The 26,481-nt window shown below is 38.8% G+C and overlaps 2 protein-coding genes and 1 long non-coding RNA gene across 10 annotated transcripts in view; 1 reads left to right on the top strand and 2 right to left on the bottom strand.

Annotated features, from left to right (window-relative positions):
- Window positions 1–9,537, bottom strand: part of Ofd1 (OFD1 centriole and centriolar satellite protein) — a 40,780-nt gene extending 31,243 nt beyond the window's left edge. For 2 of the 5 annotated variants that reach the window (XM_036174064.1, XM_036174069.1), the window contains exons 1-5: window positions 9,159–9,537; window positions 8,896–8,994; window positions 5,227–5,427; window positions 2,628–2,696; window positions 2,513–2,543 (exon numbers count right to left, since the gene is read on the bottom strand). In XM_036174064.1, the coding sequence (XP_036029957.1) occupies window positions 2,513–2,543; window positions 2,628–2,696; window positions 5,227–5,427; window positions 8,896–8,994; window positions 9,159–9,167 (409 nt within the window). In that variant the 5' untranslated portion in view covers window positions 9,168–9,537. The remainder of the gene's footprint in view (window positions 1–2,512; window positions 2,544–2,627; window positions 2,697–5,226; window positions 5,428–8,895; window positions 8,995–9,158) is intronic. The other 3 variants (XM_036174068.1, XM_036174066.1, XM_036174067.1) reach the window with 3 other exon arrangements.
- Window positions 9,538–9,573: 36 nt separating this feature from the next.
- Trappc2 (trafficking protein particle complex 2) lies at window positions 9,574–24,981 on the top strand. Of its 3 annotated transcripts, XM_036174071.1 has the most exons (7): window positions 9,574–9,682; window positions 16,023–16,059; window positions 16,669–16,741; window positions 18,874–18,985; window positions 21,431–21,575; window positions 22,248–22,333; window positions 23,972–24,981. In XM_036174071.1, the coding sequence occupies exons 4-7, from the start codon at window positions 18,893–18,895 to the stop codon at window positions 24,068–24,070; spliced, it is 423 nt and encodes a 140-aa protein (XP_036029964.1). In that variant the 5' UTR covers window positions 9,574–9,682; window positions 16,023–16,059; window positions 16,669–16,741; window positions 18,874–18,892; the 3' UTR covers window positions 24,071–24,981. The 3 variants fall into 3 exon arrangements, with proteins under 3 accessions (XP_036029964.1, XP_036029963.1, XP_036029965.1); XM_036174070.1 differs by lacking the exon at window positions 16,023–16,059; XM_036174072.1 differs by lacking the exons at window positions 9,574–9,682; window positions 16,023–16,059; window positions 16,669–16,741 and adding an exon at window positions 20,729–20,856 and having other exon boundaries at window positions 18,926–18,985.
- Window positions 10,893–19,365, bottom strand: LOC118573734. Of its 2 annotated transcripts, none has more exons than XR_004943673.1 (2): window positions 19,209–19,365; window positions 10,893–11,167 (listed from the first exon to the last, which is right to left on the bottom strand). It is a non-coding gene; the product is annotated as an uncharacterized LOC118573734 (long non-coding RNA). The 2 variants fall into 2 exon arrangements; XR_004943672.1 differs by lacking the exon at window positions 19,209–19,365 and adding an exon at window positions 16,889–17,028.
- Window positions 24,982–26,481: the final 1,500 nt, after the last annotated feature.

Genomic DNA, 26,481 nt, shown 5'->3' with positions numbered 1-26,481 from the left:
AATAGCATGAAAGAGAGACCACATTTTCTGCATAACATTAATAAGATTAAATCACTAATGTCAAGCGTTGATATGGGAATCTAGGGAAGCAATTTGTCAGTGTCCCTATCTATTTCAAATGTCCATTATTTCAATCTCATCATTTTGAGTTTATACTGTTGTACAAATTTTCAGTAAGGGCACAAAATGTGTATGATGCACATTTATTGCTTCTAATAGTAAAAAACAAATGACTGAGTCCCCATCAATAGGGAGTTAAAATAAGTTCTTTAAAAATAGTCTTAACAGCTGGGTGGTGGCGGCGCACATCAGCACTCAGGAGGCAGAGGCAGGCGAATCTCTGTGAGTTTGATGTCAGTCTGGTCTACAGTTAGTTCTAGGACAGCCAAGTCTACACAAAGAAACTCTGTCTCAAAAACAAAAACAAAAAAACTGGTCTAAACAGTTGAAAGAACCCCTGCTCCATCAGTCAAGTTACAATTTTTTATCCTTCTCTACTAAAGATATTAAAATTCTACTCCCAACTATAACTTCCTTTACATAAGCAGAACCATATGGAAACCTCACAACTTCCCCTTACAAACACAGCACTCCCCTATCTAAAAATCACACACAAACTACCTAAATTCTCAATCATAATGAGAGTTAGTTCCCTCTTTCCATCATGTTGATCCTGGGGATGGAACTCAGGTAGTCGGGCTTGGCAACAGGCACCTTTATGTGCTGACCCAAATTTCCATTTTAACAGGAGAAAGTTGTCTCTTACTATCTACTGCCTATAGACTTAACTGCAATTTTACAATTATTTCTACGTCTTCCCATATAAGTAAACTATCACCTCCAGTACAGTCAAATTCTTTCAGCTGCTAGGCTCCACTAATTTGCAGTTAGGAAGCTTAGCACTCTCCAAGACTAAGTGAGAACATTACAGTAACAATGTTTGGCCACAGTCTACATTCTATCCAGAGATCACCTAAATTGGAATTCTATCTCTCTTTGTACTGATTTTTGCCAAAATTAACAAAATAGTTGCAAAGAGCTCTATCCAAATGTTGTACTTAGATGCTTAACACAACTGCTACTCAGTTTCTCTGACTTCCAGAAATGTTATCAGATTAAGATGGTAACAGTTGTTAGATGTTTTTTCAACCAAAGCATTTAAGTAGATTATGAAATCATGGGCAACAATCTTTTAAGGATAATATAAATATCTATAGCTCTAAAATTCCTTCTCAATATTTTGGCAACAGCTATTAGTGGCATAGTTTAGGCCAGTGCTTTCTAATATAGCAGCCATGTGGGTAACTGAACTTAAATTCAACTAAAACCAAGTTCACTGTTCAGCCACTAAGTTCAAGTACCACATGAACTTAGTGGCCACCACATGAGACAGCAGAAATAGGCATCTCCATCAAAACCAAAGTTAGGAGTTCAGAATGTAGTCTATCTATTCATATACTTAGCAGTATGAAATAAAAGTTATTTTTTAATTTTGTATGATTCACTTGTAAAGTGCTCAACACTTTATTTTGTTATATTATAAACTGATCTAGCTTTAGCCTTTGGGAGCAGTTTCACTCTAGAATGTAGGGTCAGTTGCCATAATGAAATTCAATAGGGATAATCTATGTCGCAGGAAGCCTAGAGCATCTTGTAAGCCAATTTAATTACCCACTGCAAACATCACTTCCAAGAGACTTGGCAATTAAGTCAAAGACTAATGGCTAGTCAAAAGTAGACATGCAAATATTTGCTCATTATGTTCCAACCTTATGAACATTCCAGCAGGGACAGAAAGACAAAAATCCAAACACAAAAGGACCACTGTGACATGTCACAGACTACTTAAAAAGACCAAAAGATTAAGTATCAGTGGCAGCTAAGCTGCCAGTTTATGTTCAAAACACAAAGCCCATTAGCAAGTCTAAAGTATGGTCTGGCAACCTTAGTAACAATATATAATATGAAAGGTCATTATCAAGGCCAGGGTTGAGGTAATTTATCAAGAATGCATAAAAACTTAATTTATGAAAAAGCATTGATATTTTAAAGAAACTACTAAAACATTTAACACTTTATAAATTACATTTGTGGAGGATATCTAATATACAAAAATAGTCAGCTCATGTTAACTAGTTTTTTTCCCATAGGGAGGGGAGATATTGTATAAATTTATTATATTGTGCAATATAATAAACATATTGTGTACTGTTTAGAACATTTAGCTAATGTTCTAAACAGGAGGTATTCTGTAAAGAATATTTTGATTTGCTAGTTGGGCCCTTGACTACTGTCTGCAGTGTCCTTTCTTGAATATCTAAGACTTATTAAAAACATAGAAATGTGGGGGAAATAAGGTATTTTTATCAAAATAACATATGAACAGTTGCTTATTTATAAGTAAGCCATGGTCAGCAAGGAAAATCAAATGTTTTAATTCTAATTAAATTTCCTATTCTTCTCACTAATAACCATAAGCCTTGCTATTCTCCACAAAGATGAAGTCTCCTACCTTTTTGGTTTTCTTTATCAAATCCTGAAATCTGTTAAAAAGAAAATAATTTGCCTTTATTAAATTACTCACGTATAAGTAGCAAATCAAAGTAGATCATTAAAAACAATCTTACCAGTGATTTGTAAAGACTGGATGAGGGGTTGATGCGAATGAGTTGTAATAGGTCCTGCATAGTAAATACCTTAAAGAGAGGAAAAGAAAGATTAAGTATCCAAATTTGTGTATCAGTAAGTTTCAATTATGATCTATTACTAAATATAAAATTAAGGCTCATTTCAGATTTATAATACTGTAATTAACCCAATATTACAAAAATAAAGCTTTTATGTTGTCAACAAGTTACAATGAACATATTGAGTTCAGAAGGATCAAATAATTTGTTGCTTTTTAAATTATTCATCTATATGTGTGCATATTGGGAGGACATGAACATGCTATGTATATGTGGAGATCAGAGGGCAATTTCCAGGAATTAGTTCAATCCTTCCACCACGTAGGACCTAGGACTCCAACTCAGGTCATCAAACCTTGGTAGTAAGTGCCTTTATCTGCTGAGCCATCTTGCCTGTCCAGATAAAATATTTTTACCCGAGTAATTAACCTCCAAATACTAACAGGAATGAAAGAAATCATTAATGCCTTACAGATAACACTCAGCTATCTGGTGAACCACTGGGTTTATGAATGAATTTCAGGATCCATAGAGGTATTTAAAAATGTAAATAAACTCCAGGTTTTATTATTCTATAATTATGGATGACTACTGTGTGCCTGAAATATTTTTAATCACACAGCTCTTCCTGATATACATATTTCTACTATAGTATGTATTGTGTACTATCTCTACACTTAGAATACTGATACAATGTATTTTCAAATGGTTTCCCTTGAAAGAAAAGGTTCTGGTTAGCACTTACGTTATTAGAAACTATTAATGATATGAACTGGTTTAATTATCACTAAGGGGGTCCCAGCAAGTGTCATATAGGGAACAAACTGCACAGAGACAGGAATGAAAACCTGGTACAGATTGACTTCGTTAACCTGGATCACACTTCAGGAAGTCTAGTTAACAGGTAGTTTATTCCCAATGTACTTAAGCCCAATATAATATGGAAAAAAAAGTGAAACAATCTTTAATGTCAAGAAAGCATAATTACAATGAAACTCAACTCAGGGCACATGTCATTTCTTCCATGAAGATGCGTTCTAGAGATACACTACCTGTACTAGACTTAAGGGCCTAAGGGTCTGGCCTGGTCTCTCCAGTCCTGGTTGTAGGAGCTTGATATAACCTGGCCCAACAGGTAACACAGATCACCAGGCTATTAATCACTTCTATTGTCAGCTTTGTGGATGAGAAAAAGTTTTTTTCATTTTTCCCATTGGAAAGACAATCCTGTGGGCTTAACATTCCTGGTTTCTCTGGAGATCTATGGGCTCAAGGACCTTTGTGCTATGCTCCTAACATATTACTATAATTATGTTAACTATTACACAGTAATCAAAATTGTAAAATGTGTCATTAAAAAGATGAGTTAAAAATGAATTCTTGTTTTAAGGCAGGGTCTCACTCACTATGTATACTTGGTTGGCTTAGGACTCACTAAGCTGGCCTAAAATTTGGGATTCTCCTTTCTGTCTACTGCTGAGATTACAGATATGTGCCATCATGCCCAGCTTAAAAAATTATTTATGCTGACAAGATGAATATAGTTGTTAATAAAGTATAGCACATTTAAAGTTCAATCTTTCATCAGAATACTAACACTGTTCTTATTTCTTAACTTTTGGACAATTACAGAATAACAAACAAAAACACAGAGACAACACCTAAAAGATAGACTTGACTGACAATTAAGTGCCAATTTCATATCACTGACTATAGCCAATGTATCCCTAGATGTAAAAACTGATAGTGTAGGACTCTGTGCATGGGAAAAGGATGGAGAGTATATGAAAACTATTTTCCACTCAATTCTGCTACAAACTTAAAACTTCCAAAAACAAAATTCTGTTTTAGATAATATACAAGCACTAAGAATGTTTGTTAAATTTGACTTTAAAATAATTAATAAAATGTGACTATTATGTTCAATGGTGAAGAGAACTAGTTAAAATAGAGTAATAAACCATAAGACATGTGCTTTTATAGTTGAGAACTTTATAGATTTTCTTAAATTGTGTATTTTGCACTTCTCTTATGTAACTACAAAGCAGAGAAACACCTGCAGCGATATAAATGGAGCACATGTTAGAAATCAAAATGTTCTGCCCTGAAATGCTATTTAGAAGCTACTCACCTTGGGCAAATCACTTCCCCTGTCTATATTCTGAGTCATCATTTGTAACACATGTGTTCCCTGCAGTGTACCTAGCACAGTTCAGATTCACAGTGAACATTACAGACATGGTAGTTACCAGTCTAATTTAAACCACATGGACTACAACATTACTTTTAGCGCCAAACCATTTAGTGATTCCACACATCACTATTTTACAAAAGACTGAAATACCAAAGCGTTAACAACAGTCACATTTGGTACTCATTTGTTATCTAACAAATATACATTTGTACAGGGATGATATGAATCAAAGATGAACAAGAAATGAAGCAAGCCAGTCAAGGGACAAGCAGAGTAATTATGTAGCACTTCACATAATTAGAGGAAGAAACTGTAAAGAGAAAATTTAAAAATACCAGAATTTACCTTTTCTTTTGCCAAACCACTTTCTGGAAAGAAAACAGAAAGTGAATATTCATAGCCACATCTTTGTAAGTGATCTGCCACCAGCGAGTTAGAAGCACCTATTAGGAGGGCACTCCCTTCCACTGAAATGGATGGAGGCTTCACTTCTCCACTCAATACAGGATGCATCAATTCATGAATTAGCTGGTTTCGAAGTTGTGTCTAGTGGGGAAAAAAAGGAAGACATGAGGAGATCTATTTCACCAGAACAGAAATACACACAGATCTGTTACATTAATTGAACTCTTTTATTTTCAAAATGACTCTAGATCCATGGGCAGAAGGTAGAAAGCACTTCCTTCACAATTTGTCTTATCCCTCAGTGGACTTGAGCAAAAACTTTCCTTCTCCAGCTCCCACACCCACTGTCCATAGACCCTAACTTGGCTTCTCTAAAAGCAGCTGCTTGTGATCAGGAAATCAAGCCAAGGGAAAATTCTGCCACTTCCTCCCAAATGTGGATTGTGGCAGTCTATGATTCAAATAAACTGGGAAATTCAAGGTCATCCTTGGCTCTATAAATAGTTTAAGGCCAGTCTGGGCTACAAAGACCCTGTCCCAAAAAAAACAAACAAACAAAAAAAAGTAGTTAAGAGTGCCTGTTACATAATCATGAGGACTGGAGTCTAGACACTAGTACCTGTGCAAAAAGCCAGCCAGGTATCCTGCCAACACAAGGATCAGACAGCCTGTTTTGGTCTGCCTGTACATATAAGCACACATACCTACACAACTGCACACCCTCGGGCAGACATAAATAAAGCTTAAAAAATATAGAGTAGTATGAAAGAACAGTTGTCACAAAGTGAGTGGGAAACTCAGAGTATGAGAAAAGATTTGTCAGTCTTTATCACACATCTCAGAAATGGATTAACTAGAACAAAAACAAAGAAACAGATGATTTGACAATTTTCATTTTATATATATATATATATATATATATATATATATATATATATACCTAAACTAGATGTAGTAGAAGATGCCTGTAATCCTAACACTAGGAAGGTTGAGGCAGGAGGATCACCACGAGTTTGAGGCAGTATAGTGAGACACTGTCTCAAAAACCACAAAAATTACGACAAAACCCACAAAACAAGCAAAAGCACCCTATACCTAAATGACTTCATAATTGACATAAACACAAATTCTTTGCAAATGATAAACAGAATATAAACTAAGCCACTAAATATTCTATAAAATTTAAGTTATAACTTAATCTGTATCAGTCTTTGAACTGAGAAAGTAAAAATTAGCGAAGTTTGAGAAAATGAAAATCTGCCCCACCTTTCATATGGTTGGGCTTAGACTGAATATATTAACTTCATAAAAATATGTAGACTTGTACTCTTATAAGAGTCATGCTATAGCTGTGAAGTGAGCAAGGCTTGCACAAAAGGGATACAGATAAAGATATCCAATGGTCAATACCAAATAAAACCGAGATGTGAAGTAAAGGACTGTCAAGTCTAATCTGGAATATGACACACCCAGGAATGAAAAGATTGTTCAACATTATATATTAATGAAGTGTAATCAATACAGGTTGTTTAATCCAGTCTCATTAATGGAATTAATGAGTTAATCATAAAAGATAAAGCCTTTCTAACATTTCAAATGAGAGAGCTGGGGAAATGCCTCAGTTGCTAAAATACTTGCTGTGCAAGCATGAGTACCTGAGTTCAATCCCTAGTATACACATAAAAGGCTAGGCATGGTGGTGAATGCTTATAATCTCAGTACTGGAGAGAGGAAGACAGAAGGACACCAGGAACTCAATAGCCAGCAAGTCAACCCTCATCAGTGATCTTAGGTCACAGCAGGAGACACAAGGTAGATGGTTCATAAAGACAGGAATACACATACATGCATATTCAACTATATACACAGGAGCCAGAACATACAAGGGCACACATCCTCAAAAGTGAATAATCATTCAATGACATGAGAATAAAAAAATCTGGTTTGACTATATAAAAATTGGACATCAATACTTTTGAAGCCAAATTAAAATAGAACGCTGAGATAACGTACAGCAAAAATAGAAAAAAGATCAATAGTTTCTATTAAAAGAGCTCTTAAAATACTATCACCCTAACCATTCTCATAGGAAAATAGATATAAACAGACAGAAAAGTACAATGAGCTTAATAAAGAAATGAAACAGAAAATGACTGAAGCAATGAGATTCTTTTTCAGTGTTACACTGTTAAAAGGTGTAAGGGTAACAATGAAACGTATTCCCAAACTGCTTGTGAAATATAAACTGTAAACACTGTTTCAGATCCAGCTGCATACACTGCGAAAAATGCTCATACTTCAAGGTGTAATGGCACTGGCCTGTGATCCCAGCACTCAAGAGGCAGAGGCAGAAGGAACACTGTAAACTGGCCAAAACCTACTCATTACTCATGCCTTTGTACTCAGAAATGGGATTTCTCTAGGCTAGATAGAAAATGACAAGCACAAGAAATAGATCATGTGTAGACTTTAGTAGAGGCCAAACATTCAATAGGAGAAAGCTACCTAAATGACCTTTGACTAACTGGGATGAATCTGCTGCCACTAAAAACAAGGATTCCATGCACCTTGAGGAAACAGGGAATGGCTTGTCATATAACCTAAATTGTAAAATGATACACACACTTTATACCAGTTTGTGGTTATAAAGGATATGATTTTTCTCCCTTCTGCTTTTTTGTATTTTCAAGATAAGTCTTACACATTTTTATGAAGTTAATAAAACAATAAGAGTGGGAAAAACCAGGCTCGCCTTTCCTTAATTTCCAATTCTAAATGTAAAATGTATTTCTGAAAGGTATATTGTAATGAAACACATTGAACTAACTTATTCCTTGCTGTTACCCAAATTTAAGGTACACTAATAGATATTTGCTATTCATATTAAATATTCACGTTCTAATATATTTTATTTTTATTTACTATTATTGAGATAGGGTCTCACTATGCAGTCTTGGCTGACCTGGAACTAGCTATTTGGCCAAGGCTGTCCTCAAACTCAGAAGTGTGCCTGCCTCTGCTTCCCAAGTGCTGGGGTTAAAGGCATGTGACACCACACCTGCTATCATTCCAGTATAAAGAAAAAAAACAAACTCCATTTCTCAAACTGTCACACAGTAAGCAGCAACTTCTTCCTATTTTCTATGTAGTGTCATCCAAACAAGATTCTGAAAAGTGTGAATCTAAGTTACTGGGTTTATTGTTTTGTAGTTAGCAAAGAAAACAATAGGTTTCATTTTGATGTTTTCATACATGTATGCTGTTGTACTCTGTTCATATTCACCTCCCTAGTCCTGTCCTTTCCCCACAATAATTCTCCTTCTTCTTTCAATACATATATGTAATATGGTCAAATCTACATTGTAAACAAGATTTGTAACAGCAGCATAGTCTTATTATGATGTTTCACTATATACATGTTATGTGCTGCTGCTACCTTAATGTCAGTTCATTAAATCTATTATATGATCTTTAAGACGACTGAAACTCAATACAATCTGTATTTTAGTAATTTAGAAAGTCAAGCTCTGTCTGAATTTCAACGTGGAACTACCTACTGTCAAAGGTTACACTTGTGAAACTAAGGACAATCATGTCTAAATCTGATACCTTAAGTGTGTCCAGTATACCTCGATCCTTAAACGTCTGGTATAGTTTTTTGCGCAGTTCATCTTGGCTCAACACATCACACTTGAGGGACATGGCGGACTGGAAGAGAAAATGATGAGTTACCTATAGGCAAAGGGGCCCTGGATTTCAGAAATGAGACCAGTGGTCTCCCAGAAAGCCCTAAGATGCTTAACGGAGCTTTAACAAGCATAAACAAGGGACTTCCTTTCATAAAGACCCTGGGAAGAGGCAGGCGGAACTACCTGAGCCATTGTTATCTGCTTCCTCCTGAGCTCGTCCCTCTACGGCCAGACTCCGCGGGCCAGGGCAGACCGCGGGTGGATAGAGAACCCTTGACTTCCCAGCAAAGCCTCTGTCTCTGGGGATCTGGAGGAACAAGGGAGCTGAACCATTACTCCTGCAAGCGCGCGCACTTCCTCCCGAAGTTCCAAAGGGTGGGAGGGGCCATGACCCAGGAGGGACTCTGGACAGAAGTAAGAAGGAGACCAGAAGATGGAGACCGGAAGCGGCCGCTCGGTAGACAGTTTTCACTACATCATAGCTCACGCCAACGCCGCTCTCTCTGGATCAGCTAGCCCAACGTACCGGCCAAACGTACCGCCACGGGTTGGAGCGCTGCGACGCATGCGCGAACTCAGGCCGGTCAGGCCATATCTCGCGAGAGCATACCCTGACATCTCGCGGGAATGACTCCGGGTTTCCCGGCTGAAACTACCCAGCGCGGGTTTCAGAGGTGGTGGTTATTGCTGTCAGCGTCTCCCTACAGGTAGGATTTGGAGGGAAGTGGCTGGGCGGGCCCTCCTTATCCGCGAGGGACGCCCCAGGCCCTGCGCGACGTAGATGTAGGTCTTGTACCTCTGTCCCACCCTGACTCCGAACATCAGAGCCAGCCCGCGGCGCCTCTTAATCACCATTCTCCTGGTAGATACACTCCCCACCCCCGTTTCCACGTGGAAAAGGACCTCCGCGCTCCTGGAGGCTTGGCATTCTTGCAGTCACTCAGTTAACCCAGTGTATCTTCACTGCAGTGCCATTGCAGTGGTCTGCTCCCATTAAATACCAGTAGTACCTTGTCCCCACACACATGTGTCTCCGGACTTTGACAGATGTTCTCAGAAGCAAAAATCGCATCTTGTTGAGAACCACAGAGTTTAGTTTTATAGAAACCCCCCCCTTGTGTGTGTCTGTGTGCTCGCGCGCGCATGCTGTGAAAAAGATAAAGATGAACCGAGTGCCCAGGATGCCTAGCTCAGATTATAGAGATCCGGACATGGTGGCTCGCCTGTAATCCCAACACTGGGAAGACTGAGGCAGGAGCATTGCTTAAAGTTGGAGGTCAGTTTGGGTTATGTGCCTAGAGAAAAAATGTAAATGTGGGGTTGGGGAATGTAGCTCAATTGGTATAAAGTACTAGCTTAGCACACACAAAGCTCTGGATTAAATCCCAGGCACTGCATTGAAAAACAACCCCCCCCCCCCCAGTATTGGTGGAGGCAGGAGGATCAGAAGTTTAAGATCATCCTTCACTACATAGCGAGTAAATAAAATATGATTGGAAAGAAAAGAAACCAGACTCCCCAGAAGCAAAAGTGAAAAGCATTGCAGTCAGCGGATTAAATGATGACTAAGAAGGCTTGTGGACGGTGGATAGTTTAGCAAGAAAGGTGGTTGCAGGTGGAAGTAATTGAGGACATCTCTGTGTGGAAAGTGAGATTTTTCAGTGCCTTGACTGGTAGCATTTGGATAGTAAACAAGGATGAGCATCACAGGAAGAGGGGAATAGGCAGAGGAATAATGTTGGGGCTCACTTGTGGCGCTGGAGATCCTAGCCTGACTCTTGCATTATGTGCTAGGGATGTTAGGTATTTAAGGTCTATGAAGTCACAGTTGGATCATTGTTAAAGCTAACAGCACAAAGGAGTACAATGAGTTTTGATGTGTTGCTATAAAAAAATAAAAATAAAGCTGAGAAGTGGTAAGAATAGTAACAGACTTTATTGGAGTTGAACAAGCTTTGTTTTTTTGTTTTTTTCGGGCTTTTGTTTTGGATAATTATAGAAGTTGGTGTGTAAAGGATGGATTAAGGATGTACACAGAATTAGGGGGAGCATTTAAGCATTTAAGCATGATGAAGAATCTGGAGCAGATATAGTCAAAATGAGTTTGAAGAAAGTAGACAGGTAGACTGGTCCACTCCAGCAGAGGTGAACAGTAGGATTGAGGAGAGACATACGGAGCGATGTGGGAAGACCTGTTTTGAATGCAAACACATGATCATGTAGCTGAGAGGCATTAAAGCTTTTGAGCAGAATAGTGAAGACTACTATTCTAAAAGGATGCTGATGTGTTGTAAACACTTTTTAAATAGCATCATTGCCCAAAGATATTTGAACTCTTCAATATCTTTGGTCCCAAAGTTAAACAGAAGTAGATTTAGTGGTCTCTAAAAGCCAACATAAACTCACTTGGGGGTAAGGGCATTGCTTCTGACATTTATAGGGACATTTCCCTGTTGGAGATCTGTCAATAATGTTCATACAGCTCCTCATTGCAGCAGACATGTTCCATGTGACACCAGTTTAGTTTTGCAGCCCTTAATTTGTGGAACAAATGAAACTACTGCTGTGAGGAGCATAAGGCAGTTTCTAGAAGTTCCTCTGGTTCCTCCAGGACTGTAGAGAGATTTGCTATAAAAATGGATGGCTTTGAACTGGGGTGTATGAGTTTTATCTTGTATTTGCCTGTAACTCAAAAGCTTAACTTGGAAAGGATTTCTAAGTTCATCCTCCCGCTCTTGCACGGGAGGTAGTCCACCATCATGAATTTTAGTGTTTTGCTAACTTCAGATGACAGCGCTGGGTGGCCTCTACAGCAGTTTAGAATAAGTCTGTCAAGTCCAGAGTTAGCAAATACTTGATCTCATGCACGTACTGCACTTCCCTAAACCCATAGCTGACATGGATAATTGATCACAGTCATTCACTGCTGACCACACTGTGATCTCAGCACCAACTCCTGGCAGTCATGCCAGCTGATTAGATTTTGCTGTCAAGAAAGCCTTTGCTGTCCTTAGTGAAATTCCTTTCTACTAGATATTGTATTGTATATTTTAATAATATGTACCCCTTCCACCAAAAGAACACTTCCCACTTAATTTAAAACACCTTTAGTTCCTTCTATTGCTCTTGTTTTCTTTCCAGAGCATTCTTTGTCTAGATCCCGTCTTTCCCCAACACATTGTTTATTGTATTCATCATTTTATGATCCCCAGAACTGAGTACCAGAATTTAATGAAGATGACAGCAGCCTTTCTCCACCTTGCTTGGACATTGTCTTACTCAGCTCTGGTTGTTGTTTGTTTTGTATTTTTAGATTTATTTTGTTCTGGTGTGTGTGTACAGGTGGCCACAGAGGCCAGGAGGAGTTGGATCCGCTAAAGCTAGAGTTACAGACAGTTGTGAACTCCCTCACGTGGGAGCTGGGAACCAAAGTTGGGTCCTCTGCAAGAGCACTGACGTTCTCTTAGCCACTGAGCCATCTTTTTGCCCTAGCTGTCTTACTCTTCCTGTAGCCTAGACTGCTTTAACTTTCTGTTCTTGACATGTCATACTGCCTTCATGAGCAATAAATTCAAACATTTGGGTTCATAGTCCTCTTACTCTAGGTTTCTCTCCTTTTGTTGTGTAGTTGGTTTGTTGTTGCTGGTTTTGGTTTTTTGAGGCTGAGTGTCATACTGTGACCTAGGCTGGCCCAACTGTATCCTCCTCTCTTAGCCTCCCAAGTGCTGCGATTACAGATGTGAGCCACTATACCTGGCTTCAGTTGATTTTAAAACTCAAATGCAAGACTGTGTCTCTGCCTCTTATATCTTAAGAATTTCATGTAAGGTCTGGAGAGATGATGGCTCAGAGGTTAAGAGCACTAGCAGCTCTTCCAGAGGTCCTGAGTTCAATTCCCAGCAACTACATGGTGGCTCACAACCATCCATAGTGAGATCTGGTGCCCTCATTCAGGAATATATACAGACAGAACACTGTATAGATAATAAATAAATCTTTTAAAAAAAGAATTTTATGTGACACATGAATTTCTTGTAGACTTACAGGTTCTGCCCCTCACACCCACCCCTCTCTTGGAGACAGGGTCTCTCAATGTAGTCCTGGCTGTCCTAGGTCTCATATGTAGGCCATGCTGGCTTAAATTCACAGATATCCACATGCCTCCAACTCTCAAGTGCTGGAGTCAAAGGTGTATGCCACTATACCCAGCAGTGGAAATCTCTTTTATTCCTAACCCTTACCTGCTAATAAGCTCTTAATAGCTGCCTTGTATTTGAATGTGATAAGTTGTCTTCAAGTTACTGATTCAGTGCCAGGCATGATAGTTCAGACCTACAATCCAAGCACTTAGGACACTGAAACAAGATCATGAGTTCAAAGCCAACTTGGGCTACACAATAAGACCCTGTCTCCAAAAATTAAACAAAAAAAAATTTTAAAAAAAAACCCTTATAGCTGGGCGTTGGTGGCGCACGCCTTTAATCCCAGCACTCAGGAGGCAGAGCCAGGCGGATCTCTGTGAGTTTGAGGCCAGCCTGGTCTACAAAGCAATTTCCAGGAAAGGCGAAAAGCTACACAGAGAAACCCTGTCTCGGAAAAAAAAAAAATCCTTATAGGTCCAAATGCCTATCTGGACCAGGTTAAGGTCAGACTCAAAACCTCTCTGGAGACATTGGACCATAAATTGGTATAGACACTCAGTGTTCCTGGGTATTAATGGTAAGTCAGCTAGCTATAAGTCGCCCCTTATTCAGCAAATAATGAGTGCTTCCTGGGCCTGTGGCACTGTTGTGACCCTTGGGATACCATAGAGAATAAGAACAGTGTGTCTGTTCTCATTGAGAGTGCCTTTCTATACCCAGGCTATAGCTCTCCAGTGTTCTCTTACATAGATACCAAAATAACCCAGAAAGTTTGCTGCCCATCTACATTTCCTTTGCAAAGCAAATAAATAAATAAATAAATGAATAAATAAATATTGATGTGGTTTGTTCCTAGTTAAAATGGAGAATGTGCATGAATAATAACTTTGTTTTGTTGTTAGTGGTGGGTTTTTTGTTTTTTGTTTTTTAACTTATACTGAATGAGCAATTGTACAGAAAAAGGTTCTGATGTGGTATCTGACCAAAACCAGCCAGGTAATACCTATTTATGTTGGTGTTTTCATCTCTGGATCTACCCAGTTATAGAAGAGGAGATAACCCTTTTACCTGTTTTTGAAAATAGGAATAACATTGACCTATCTTTTAATAGATAGAACCTTTCTGTGCATGTGATTTCTTTAATGTCACTTAACAGTAGATATAGATTTGTTGCTCCAAGATATAATTTGCCAGGACCTGAAGGTTTGTTTGAATTGAATTTCTTTTTCTTTTCTTTTTTTTTTTAAAGATTTATTTATTTATTATGTATACAGCATGCATGCCTGCAGGCCAGAAAAGGGCACCAGATCTCATTACAGATGGCTGTGAGCCACCATGTGGTTGCTGGGAATTGAACTCAGGACCTCTGGAAGGGCAGCCAGTGCTCTTAACCCCTGAGCCATCTCTCCAGCCCCGGAATTTTTCTAATGACTAATATGCAGTCTTGAAGTTTGCATCCTGCCCAGCCTGGCTTGCTGCTGAGAAGACATGCTTTGTAACAGAGAAAATAGAAATTAAGCAGCTTTGCATCTTCAGTTATTTCAGTGTATACCCAGTGCTGGAAACCCTGCTTTTCCTAATGATAACCTACAAAAGGCATTTGCTTTTCTTAACATATTTCACACACTTCAGTTCTTTTATGAATTTTGCACTTTTCATGGAGCCTGGCTTGCTTTGAACTCATGATCTGCCTGCCTTAGCTACCCCAGTGCTGGGATTGCAGTGCCTGGCTTAATCTCTGTATTTGGGGTCAGCTAATAAGCACCTTTTCTATCCACAGGAACCATAACATATTCAAAAGTTGCAGAGATTAGAATGTGGATATCTTCTGAGAGGGAGGTCCATTAATTAGGCTTATCTAAGCTAGGCATTTTGAAACCATCCTGAATTCTTCATTTTTCCTCTGTGTCCCAATATAATCTCCTATGAAGTTGGGTGTGTCCACCTCTTCAAACTAGCCTTGTGGAGATGCTTCAGGGGTCTCCAGGGCATTGAAGAATTGAGCAGACAGTACATTGGTCAACACAGGTACATTTAACCACAGCAGTTACTTTGTGTTTGCTTGTTTGTTCTTATTTTGAAACAGGGTCTTACTCCAGTTCAGGCTGTTCTGGAACTCACTATGTAATCCAAGCTGGCCTCAGAGCCACAGTGAACCTCCTGTCCCAGCTTCCTAAGTGCTGGGGAAACAGGCATCAGACAGCTTGTATTGTTTTATATGTTGGAACTCCAAATAGTAATACTTGTTTTGTGGGTTTAGAAGGTGCAGAGTTTTATAAAGAATTTTATAAAGAGTTTAGAATAGATCTAGAGTTGAGCTGTTCTGTATTGGAAGTGCTAGCCCACACAGATACATATTCAAACCAAAAAACTAAAAATTCAATTCTGCAGTTATACTAGCTACATTTCAAATGTTTAGTGGCTTCCATATTAGACTGTATGGTTGTACAGCATTTCTATCTTGGCAGAAAATTCATTAACATGAACAACAAAGGAATGTTTCACCTTTGCCCAGTACCCAGAGTGAGGTAAACCTGAGAATAGTTGCTAAAAGGTTGTAGGTGCTCCCTTTCTGAGTCTAAATAATGCGTATTTTCTCTTACATGTGGGATCTAGGTTGGATAACATTTGCACATAAAAGAAGAATTGGGGACTATTTGAGAGAGGGTATCTGTAAGAAGGAAGCAACAAGAGAGGGTGGTGAGGAAGTGGGAGTGATCAGAATACATTGTGCATGCTTGAGGATGTCCTGGGAAAGCCATTGTTTTATGCAGTTATTAAGTTCTAAAGAAAAGAAGCTCTGTCTCACTGCCCAGCTGGAGAAGTTGTAAGAGAACCCTCATATGTCTGTCTATTAGTTCCTATTTTTATATCATGCTATCTAGACACTATGCTTCTTTAACAGTTGCTCATCACATAAAGGACCAAGTGTGGGACATGATGTAGGTTATCTTTCTTATGCATGCGCTTCCTTCTGCTGCCTGAAGGCCCCCTCCTTATGCTGTTGCTGCTTAAAAATATGTGTGTTGAGCAAAGTAAATCCTTCCCTTGGCAAACTGCAGCCCTGCATCCTATTCTAGCAAGAATTCGTAATATCGTTGTTTACTTGGTTCAGATTCCAAGTTCTTTCCTTTCCTTTTCTCTGCGACTACTACCAAGTCTCCCAACCTTGCATAGCTTTTCTGTCATTCCTGCTTATCATTGTTACTCACTTTCATTATTGGACCCTTTTCTTATCTTTCTTCTAAAAAACAAGCACCTTTTTCTGGAAAGGACTAGATAGTAAATACTTTTGGCTGTGTATGCTAGATAGTCTCTGTTGCTGATGCTTAGCTCTTCCACTGAAGGGCAAAAGCAGTTTTTAGACCATAGTAAAAGGATGCATGATGCATGAGGTTAAAATTTGGCCTGCAATCTGTAGGTGTAGGCCCTTGTCCTAGATAATGTTCTAAATCTTCATTGTGTCCAAAGAGTCTCTTGTTTGTCTTCCACAATCATAGCCTTCCATTTTGAACTAAAAGTACTAACTTTGCCCTGCTTTCCTTCATTAGGAAACACGTTTCAGATTTCTTTGGATTTCATTGATTTTTCTGTGTGAATCAGCAGAAGACCCAGAGAGTCTTGGTGAGTTGTGGTCTCTCATGTCCTCAGATGTCCAGGAGGCTGACTGGACACTCATGGTTGACTAGATTCCCACCCCATGTTGAGGAGTTACTAGTTGTCATATCCCAGTGCCATATATTCATCCATATTATTCTACATAACACTTACCGAGCACTCATTGTTAGCCAGACATCCTCTGTTAGAATTTCATGTTTTAAATATGTTGGTTTGTGTAGTAAGCTTCCTAAAAATATCAGTCAGTAAGTAGCTCCAGTGGTACCACTGTTGTATAGATGAGGCAACAGACAGGGAGATTAAGCTGGTTCCTGTAGTCACATTGCAAGTAAGAGTCAGAGCCTGGCTTTATCTAAATCCAAAGCGCTTGTACTGAAAGTACAAGCATATTAGAATCTACCCATCTACCAACCCAGGTGATTTCTGTTGAAAGCCATGGAATAGAGCTGGTGCAGTCACTTGCCACTGAGTTTGATCCCTGGGACTAACATGAAGGAAAGAGACGACTGACTCCACATGCATGCCATAGCTCACACCCTCACACACACACACACCTAACACACATAATAAATGAGTGTAAAAAATGTTTAATGTAAAACCAGGGAATACTTGGTTTCTACCCACCTACCCCAGTTTCTCTTTGTTGTTTGTTTTTGTTTTGAGACAGAGTCTCACTGTTATGTAGCTCTATCTACCCTGGAACTTGCTATAAAGACTAGCGTGGCGGGGGCGGTGGTGGTGCACGCCTTTAATCCCAGCACTCGGGAGGAGTGAGTTCCAGGTCAGCCTGGTCTACCAAGTGAGTTCCAGGAAAAGGTGCAAAGCTACACAGAGAAACCTTGCCTCGAAAAACAAAACAAAACAATCAAAAAAAGACTAGCCTGGCCTGGAAGTCGCCTACTGAGTGGTAGGATTAAAGGCTTGCCTACCATGCCCAGTAAACTGTTACTTAATAAATTAGTATTTGAAGAGACATATCATAGGCCCTTGCATTTTCAGATAGAAAACAAGTACACTGTATAATCTGAATAAATGTTACTTTATCTCTTCTATATAAAAGTGGTCTGTGATATAGCTTGTTTTAAGCTTCCTCTGAAGGGTACCTCCTGAACATTTCTAAGGCAAGCCTTTTCCTTTTCTACTTTTTATTGTATTTAGCTAACCAGCAACCTCTATTAGTCTTTCCAGGTGTTAATATGAACACACAAACCCATGTAGTCCAGCTTAAGCACAATATACTCCATCAGATATGGAGACCCTTGACCTGAATGTTTCAAAATTTTCAATCATGAAAATACTTATACTACAGGTTTTCCATTTTCCTCCAGAAGATATAGTACCTAGGGTTCCAAATGACATATCACAGATATTTAATGTGTAAAATCCAAAAGTCATATGCCTATGATAGTATACCGGAAAGCAGACCATGTTGCCATTTTTTGGTTTGTTTGGTTTTGGTTTTGTTTTTTTTGTTTTTTTTTTGTTGTTGTTTTTTTTTGGTTTTTTTTTTTGGAGACAGTTTCTCTGTATATTGGCTGTCCTGGAACTTGATTTGTAGACCAGGCTGGCCTCAAACTCACTGAGATCTGCCTGCCTCTGCCTCCCAACCGCCTGGCCCATGTTGCCAAATTTAAGAAAACTTAAGGACTGGAGAGATGGCTCAGAGGTTAAGAATACTGGGTGTTCTTCCAGAGGTCCTGAGTTCAATTCCCAGCAACTACATGGTGGCTTACAACCATCTACAATGATATCTGGTGCCCCCTTTGGCCTGCAAGCCGAACACTCATTGTATAATAAATAAATCTTTTTTTTTTTAAGTTAATCCTCAACTCAAAAAAAAAAAGAAAGAAAGAAAACTTTAAAAAAATGTAAGCTGGGGAGGTAGTGATGTGTGTGCCTTTAATCCCAGCACTCGGGAAGTAGAGGCAGGCAGATCTCTGAGTATGAGGCCAGCCTGATCTACAGAGTGGGTTCCAGGACAGCCACAGCTACACAGAGAAACCCTGTCTCAAAAAAAAAAAAAAAAAGAAAAGAAAAGAAAACTAGAATTCTGTACTTCATGTTAATCATTTGGGATCTCAATATTGAGGACTAAAAGTGTGTGTGTGTGTTTTTTTTTTTTTATTTAATTTGATTAGGAGCTATATATTGAAGACAATGTCTGGAAGCTTCTACTTTGTAATTGTTGGCCACCATGATAATCCAGTTTTTGAAATGGAATTTTTGCCACCTGGGAAAGCAGAATCCAAAGTATGTATGCAATGTTAAATTTCATTAGGAATTTTTAGGGCGTTTGTAATGGTATGGAATAATAGTGTTTTAGAACTGAAATAGATCTGGAGAGATGAAGCCACTTAGATATAGCGACAATTAAATAAGGCTTTCTCTGGAGTCTCACAGACTGTTAGAAAACAGCTAGAGAAGGAATGTCACCCACCGAAATGCTTCGGAAGCATATGGAAGTGTAGCCCACCTGTCGGTCCTGGAACAATTTTTGTTGCCTCAAAATGCCACAGTAGTCCATCCTGTTTCCGTAGAGCAGACAATAGATCAATTTACACCTGAGGATTAAAAATAACCTTATTTGGGGTTGGGCATTTAGCTCAGTGGTAGAGCACTTGCCTAGCAAGCGCAAGGCCCTGGGTTCGATCCTCAGCTCCACAAAAAGCCTTACTCCCATGTGTTGTCCTTCTGTCATTGGGACTATAGCACTTCATACCAGTGGCTTTTGTAGCACTGCTTACATTGTTCCCATCCTACTGGAACCCAGGCTACTTCAGGAAACTGTAAAAGCAAGAACAGAGGTGACACTTGCCTTGTTGGAATGGTTCCAGAGGAACAAACTTGATTCAAGAACATAATACCCATCATTCAGGGTAAGACAAGGAGTTGACTTTTTAAAATTAATTGTAAGCCGGGCGGTGGTGGTGCACGCCTTTAATCCCAGCACTTGGGAGGCAGAGGCAGGTGGATCTCTGTGAGTTCAAGGCCAGCCTGAGCTACCAAGTGAGTTCCAGGAAAGGCACAAAGCTACATAGAGAAACCCTGTCTCAGAAAATCAAAAATCAAAATAAATAAATAAAATAAAAATAAAATTAATTGTAATGTACAATCTTAACTAGGAGATACTTTTCAACTATTCAAATTGTACCACCAAAATACCAGAGAAATTTGTTTAAGTATTTTCTGCTAGTTATTATTCCTATGTTATTTCAAAGCTTTGTTTCAAGGAAAACACTTAAGCTTTGTTTTGAGGTAATGGCAGCAATAAGCTCCATTGGAGTTGCCAGAAACATCCAGTTTGTGTGTGTTCCAAAGGCCTATTGGGTAGTAGCACATGAAAACACATTCTAACTTGACTTGGTCTTAGCACTTTCGCTGGCCACTATCACCTTCTTAGAGCATCTCCAATTGGTGGATGATTCTCTGTCCTCAGCCTCCCAAGTGCCAGGAGTACAGGTATGAGCCAGCACACATAGTGAACTTTTTTCCAAGGACATCAAGAACACTGGACTAGAGGCCCACTCTACTCCAGGATGACCTAATTTTAACTGACCACATCTGCAGTGACCCTCTTTCTAAGTAAGGCCACATTCTGAGGACCATGAGTTTCTTCAAGGAGAGATTAGCAGTGGTTCTCAACCTTCCTAATGCTGCAACCCTTTAATACAGTTCCTCGTGTTGTGGTGACCTCCAACCATAACATTATTTTAGTTGGTACTTTGTAACTGTAATTTTGCTACTGTTATGAAATATAATGTAAACATCTGATATGCAGATGGTCTTAGAAGACCCCTGTGAAAGGGCTGTGCGACCCCCAAAGGGGTCACGACCAACAGGCTGAGAGCCGCTGCTATATACTATATAGAGTATTTTTTGGCAGGTAGTTTTTGAAAAAAAAAACCTGAAAGAGAATTCTATGGGAGTAATATTATATCTAGGTTGTGAAGGTGCTTTCTACATTATAGTGAGTCATTCCTACCTTCTTTCCAGTTAGGCCATTTTGCCCACAAAGAGAACACTCCTGGTTGTGACAGGATTGTTTCTGCTGTTGACAGAGATGACAATTCATGGCTGAGGCTGAGTATGACCTCCCTCCCCATCCCAGATCCCAAAGCCATGTAAGTTCTTGTTCTGTAAGAGGCCTAGCATAGATCTTCACCAAGTGTCTCTTTGTACTCAGGAAGCCTGGCTCTCCCTGTTGCCCCCGACCCTTGAGGCCCTATGTGCATGGTATCCCTTTGTATCTTTCCTTTACATCCATTTTGGTCTAGGAAAAGTGCCCTCCTTTGATCCACATCTGCAAATGCACACTTAGTGTGTTTCTCTTTTAATAAGATATGGGCTTCTGGAAAGTAGGATCTGCCTTATTTCCCCCCTTAAAAATAGTAGTCTTTTAACATAATCTTTTACATCTCATGATGACAATACATAAGTAAATGCAAAGAATCCTCCCCTAATAAAAACATGCATGTACAGAATGAAAACCAGGCGTGCTGGTGCACACTTGTAATCCTAGCACCTGGGAGGCTGAGGCAGGGTCAAGAGCTCAATCTAGGCTACATAGTAAAGCCATATCTAAAACAAGAGAATACACACATGATAACAAATAAATTGACAGAATTTCAGAATGGACTGTCTGTGGTCCCAATGCCATGTGGAAATGTTCATCTTTCTCCATTCTCTGTCATTTAGGATGATCACCGTCATCTGAACCAGTTTATAGCCCATGCTGCTCTTGACCTTGTAGATGAAAACATGTGGCTTTCTAATAACATGTACTTAAAAACTGTGGACAAATTCAATGAGTGGTTTGTATCGGCATTTGTCACTGCAGGGCATATCCTTTCCTTATGTTGTAGTTTGTTTTCTGTTGCTATTATAAACATGACCAAAAGCAACTTCAGGAAGTTTATTTAGGTTACACTTCCCAAGTTACACTCTGTTGTTGAGGGAAGTCTGGGCAGGAACTGAAGCAGAGACCATAGACGAATACTATATACTGAGCTTGCTCAGCCTTAAATTCATCTGCCTTTCTTGTAAAGCCTGGGCCCATCTGCCTATGAATGGTACTGCCTACAATGGGCTTAGCCCTCCTACATCAATTATCAGTTAAGAAAATGCCCCTCAGACATTACTACAAATACTTAGCTAAAGGGTGAGTTAGAAAACACAAACTTGAAACATAGAGGCAGTCTCTGAATTTGAAGACTTCAAAGAGTCAGACAGATTAAATTTTCCATTTATGAGGCCTTTTTTTGTAAACACATTTTGTTTAACAGATAATTTTAAAGTGTCTCACATGTAAAACTAGGGTTTATCTGAACCATACCAAGGACTATTTTACTTTGTTTCCTAATTTTAAAAGATTACATTCTCCTGAAGATAACTTGAAGCCAGCTTATATATTCAGCTTTGCCATCACAAAATGTGACTAATATGAAGATTATCTTATCAGATGATTGCTTTGAATTTTCCATTTCCAGTAAATATTATGCCTTAATTTTTTCACATATGAGATTTATTATGCTTCATGATGTGAGGCAAGAAGATGGGATAAAGAACTTCTTTACTGATGTCTATGATTTGTATATAAAGGTATGGTATACTCTATAATTTAAAATAACCTGATTTTTAAAAAGGATAGTACTGGAGACATAGTCCAGATTAAGGCCTAAAAATCAATTTCTCATATCATTAGTAATTCTACTTTAGTGTTTTCTCACATATGTTATGAAGTACTTATATTAATTAGCTAAGGAACTAATGAATTTTAGCTTTATGTTAAAGCAAAGTATTAAAACCCTAAATTAACAAATATCTGTAATCCCAGCACTTGGGAGGATCATGAGTTTGAAGCCAGCTGAGCTACCCAAGAATTTGAAAGAAAAAAAAAAATGATTTCACTTAAGAGCAGTATGGTGTAACTTTTTAAAACTGAACATAAGAGACATTTACCACTTGTTTACATAATCCAAAGGGTCATATAGATAATCCACATTTATAGTGAATAAAAGATAGATTCAAGATCCATGTTAATGTATCTAGGCCATATCAATCATACGGCTATTAGGTTAGCTTCAGGTACTTCTCAAAACAAAAATATTGGAACACAGAATTCCTGAAGAGGTGCCAGGTAAGGTGATGCATGCCTGTAGTCCCAGTACTTGGGAGGTAGAACAGGAAGATCAGGAATTCAAAGCCAGTCTCAGATAATATGGTGAGTTTGAGGATGCTTTGGATTGCCTAAGACCCTATTTCAGACAAACAGATGTGACAGTTTATGCCTAAATTCTAAGACATGGGAGACTAGAAGGATTACAGTGAGCTTAATGCTAGTCAGAGATAGAGTTCAAGGCTAGGCTAGGCTACAGAGTGAGAAGCTATCTCCCAGAAAAAATTTAAGGGGAAATTTTTGTTGTTCATTTACTTATTTATTTTGGTTTTTCAAGACAAGGTTTCTCTTGTGTGACTTTGGCTGTTCTGGAACTCACTCTGTAGATCAGTCTGGCCTTGAACTCAGAGATCCACCTGCCTCTGAGCACTGGGATCAAAGGCATGCACCACTATCTGGCTGTTTATTTTTTAAAGATTATTGTTGCATTTTTTGTCTGTTTGTTGGGGGTAAGGGGCTAGAGAGAGGTTAAGGCAGCTTGCAGGAATCAGCTGTCCTTCCACCATGTAGGTCTTGGGGATGGAAGTCTGGTTGTCAAACTTGACTTTAGGCACTGAGCCACTTGATTGACTGATTGATGGATTGATTGAGAGATAGTCTCATGTAGTCCTACCTGGTCTTGAACTCACTATGCAGCTAAAGCTAGCCTTGAATTTCTGATCCTTCTGTACCTCCCAAGTATAGAAATTACAAGGGTAGCACCCACACCTGACTAAGATATTACAATTTAACAATGGGCATCCTTTGAGAAGCCCACACAAATGCCCTGGGTGTGCCTTACTTCCTGGGTGTCTCTTTCTCTTTAACCTTGGTGATTACAGTCTATATTTAAATACAGTTTATTTAGCTCAGTGGTAGAGTGCTTGCCTAGCAAGCACAAGGCCCTGGGTTCGATCCTCAGCTTAAAAAAAAAATTAACAATGGAGCATTTTCAATGAGAATTAAAAATGAAACTCAGGCTTTTGTCTTTGCTAAATTTTAAGTTAAAATTTAAATTTCCTTTAGCAACCTGTGATTTATTAGGCTCTTTAATGGCTCACTAATACCTTCTTCTTTTCTAGTTTGCAATGAATCCATTTTATGAACCCAATTCTCCTATTCGATCAAGTGCATTTGACAGAAAAGTTCAGTTTCTTGGGAAGAAACACCTTTTAAGCTAAATGGAGAAAAACTCTGAAATAAACAGTATCACCATCATGGGGGTATACTCAGGAATGTGTGCGCTGTAAGTAATTTGAAATAGCCTGGAAAACTTTCACTTAAAATTGTACGTTTTCATGTTGATTATCAGCATTAATTTTGCTTGTAAAGAGTGTTATTTATAAAGAGCTCTTTACCAGTAATTTTAAATATTTTTATTTAAAAGCTTGAGGATGAACTTTTGTCTTTCCTGATTGAGATAATTTGATCTTAATTTATTAATTCAAAAGCAGATGTCATAGTTTACTATTTGTTAGATGTATTTAAAACTAAAAGCTTCTGCAAATTGAGTTATTTATACTTTTAGATAGATTCTTTTAAAATACATAATACACTACAGTACCAAGAAGCTGAAGCAGAAAGCCCCTGGCATGCCAAGTGTTACATGCCTGCCAGCCTCCATCAGGGGCTCAGAATAGTGAACCTGCTGTAACTCTAAACCCTAGACCCATGTACATTGAACCAGTTACAGGCCACGGCAAAATGTGTGGCCTCTGTCACCTTATATTCTTGTTTTTCCTTTCTTAGTAAACTAGAAGTTTAATGAGCTTGTTATATCTGTACTTAAAAATGTTGTAATACGGCTTTGGTTACTACTACAAAAAGCCTGGGTTACACTAACATTAGCACTTAGCCTTTTGAGCTATATACAGAGTAGGAGGTGGCAGATGTGGTTTCTTCTATAAGAAATGTTGGTTTGATTTTGTAATAGTACATATGCATGGAAAAGCAAGTAAACCAGGTTTTCATGTACACACTGGAAGACTTTTTTCCATTCTAATATTTTAGTAAGCAGTTATAAGCTGTGTATTCGTTTGTGAAGTTGTTACAATCACTTTTTGATTTCTTAAATAAAGACTTATATTCAAGATTGTGGTAGTTAGATGCCTACTTTCAAAATGCAGCCCAACACCAATACTTTTTAAATCCCATTTCCCTACTGAAGTCTGAAAACTAATATGGTACATCTCAACCCATTTAACAGCTCAGATCACAGATCACCTTTCACTGACTGCCAAAGTCACTCAAGTAAAACTCTAGAACTTGAGCCTGGAGAGATGTTTCTCGGCAGTTAAGAGTATGTTCTGTTCTTGCAGGTGACTCAGGTTGACTTCCCAGCACCTAGGTGGAGAGGTTCTAGAGATATCCAATGCCCCAGGCGCATATTAAAAATAATAATTCTTGAGGCTGGAGAGATGGTTCAGTGGTTAAGAGCACCGACTGCTCTTCCAGAGGTCCTGAGTTCAATTCCCAGCAACCGCATGTATAATGAGATCTGGTGCTCTCTTCTGGCTGGCAGGGACACATGCAGGCAGAATACTGTATATATAATAATAAATCTTTAAAAAAACAAACCTTTTAAAAAAGATCTAGTACTTTGAACAATGCTAATAGGAGCGACCCAAATATGTGCTTATCATATACAACTTTTCTCACCCTCAATGAGCACATAACCCACACCCAAGGAGGTGCTATAATTCCAGACAACCAGCAGCATCATATTACAGCATGAAGTCAAGGGTAAGACTTGGCTTCTAGCCCTAGAGAGTAAGAGGTACCTTGCAAAGAGCCTTCCTTTTCTTTAGGATTATGATCGAAAGATGGGAACTAGGACCATTCACCTTTTTTGAGTATACTGCCAAAGTACTAATTTTCATGTGTGAGTGTCAAGTTCAAAGGGAAGTCCAGCAGTGACTGGGACCTCAGGAAAGCAGCATTCCAGGCATAGAGGTATTGGAGCCAGAACCTGTGTAAGGGGCAGAGCATCAAGCAAGCTCATCTGACAAAGCTTAAATCTGATAGGAAAATCCCTACCAGACGAGAAGTTTTTTGTTGGCACTAAATTTACAGTACACATTTATACTCCAAAGGTGATCCAGATAAAAATACACAAACATATTTGTGTCCTTTCCGTAGCTGGAAATTCTTAGGCTACTTCACTCAGTATCATCCATATTTTGGGTGTATTTCTAATATATAGGTGCACTATTAAGTCTTTACTCTGTCCATACTACTACCCCTGTGGATTTTTAAAGTTTGATTTATTCATTTGTGTGGGGATGGGGGGAGAAGTTTGGAAGGTTACATGTCCTGTGGCCTTGGAACTCACTTTGTAGACCAGGCTGGCCTTGAACTCACAGAGATCCACCTGCCTCTGCCTCCAGAGTGCTGGGATTAAAGGCATGGGCCACCAACACCTGTCATATTTTTAATTTTTTAAGATTCTTAAACTTCCCAGTTAACAGTCCATAGCATCCCAGAAACAGACTGGCTAGACTGTCCCTTTCACTAGGAACTTTTATTGGTCCATTATTTTCTACTTAACACTTTACTGCTGTTGGAGAGAACCTGCATCATGGCATTATGAGAT

The sequence above is a fragment of the Onychomys torridus genome, chromosome X (assembly GCF_903995425.1).
Source record: "Onychomys torridus chromosome X, mOncTor1.1, whole genome shotgun sequence".
NCBI classification, from domain to species: domain Eukaryota; kingdom Metazoa; phylum Chordata; class Mammalia; order Rodentia; family Cricetidae; genus Onychomys; species Onychomys torridus.
The sequence above is the reverse complement of the archived record's forward strand: the minus strand, read 5'-3'. Positions and strand labels throughout refer to the sequence as shown.

Excerpts from the sequence above, each read along its gene's own strand:
- Trappc2 (XM_036174070.1), top strand. The coding sequence starts at position 18,893 with ATGTCTGGAAGCTTCTACTTTGTAATTGTTGGCCACCATGATAATCCA. Across the intron at positions 18,986-21,430 it reads CTGGGAAAGCAGAATCCAAA|GATGATCACCGTCATCTGAA; the intron begins GTATGTATGCAA and ends TCTGTCATTTAG. Across the intron at positions 21,576-22,247 it reads GGCATTTGTCACTGCAGGGC|ATATGAGATTTATTATGCTT; the intron begins ATATCCTTTCCT and ends TAATTTTTTCAC.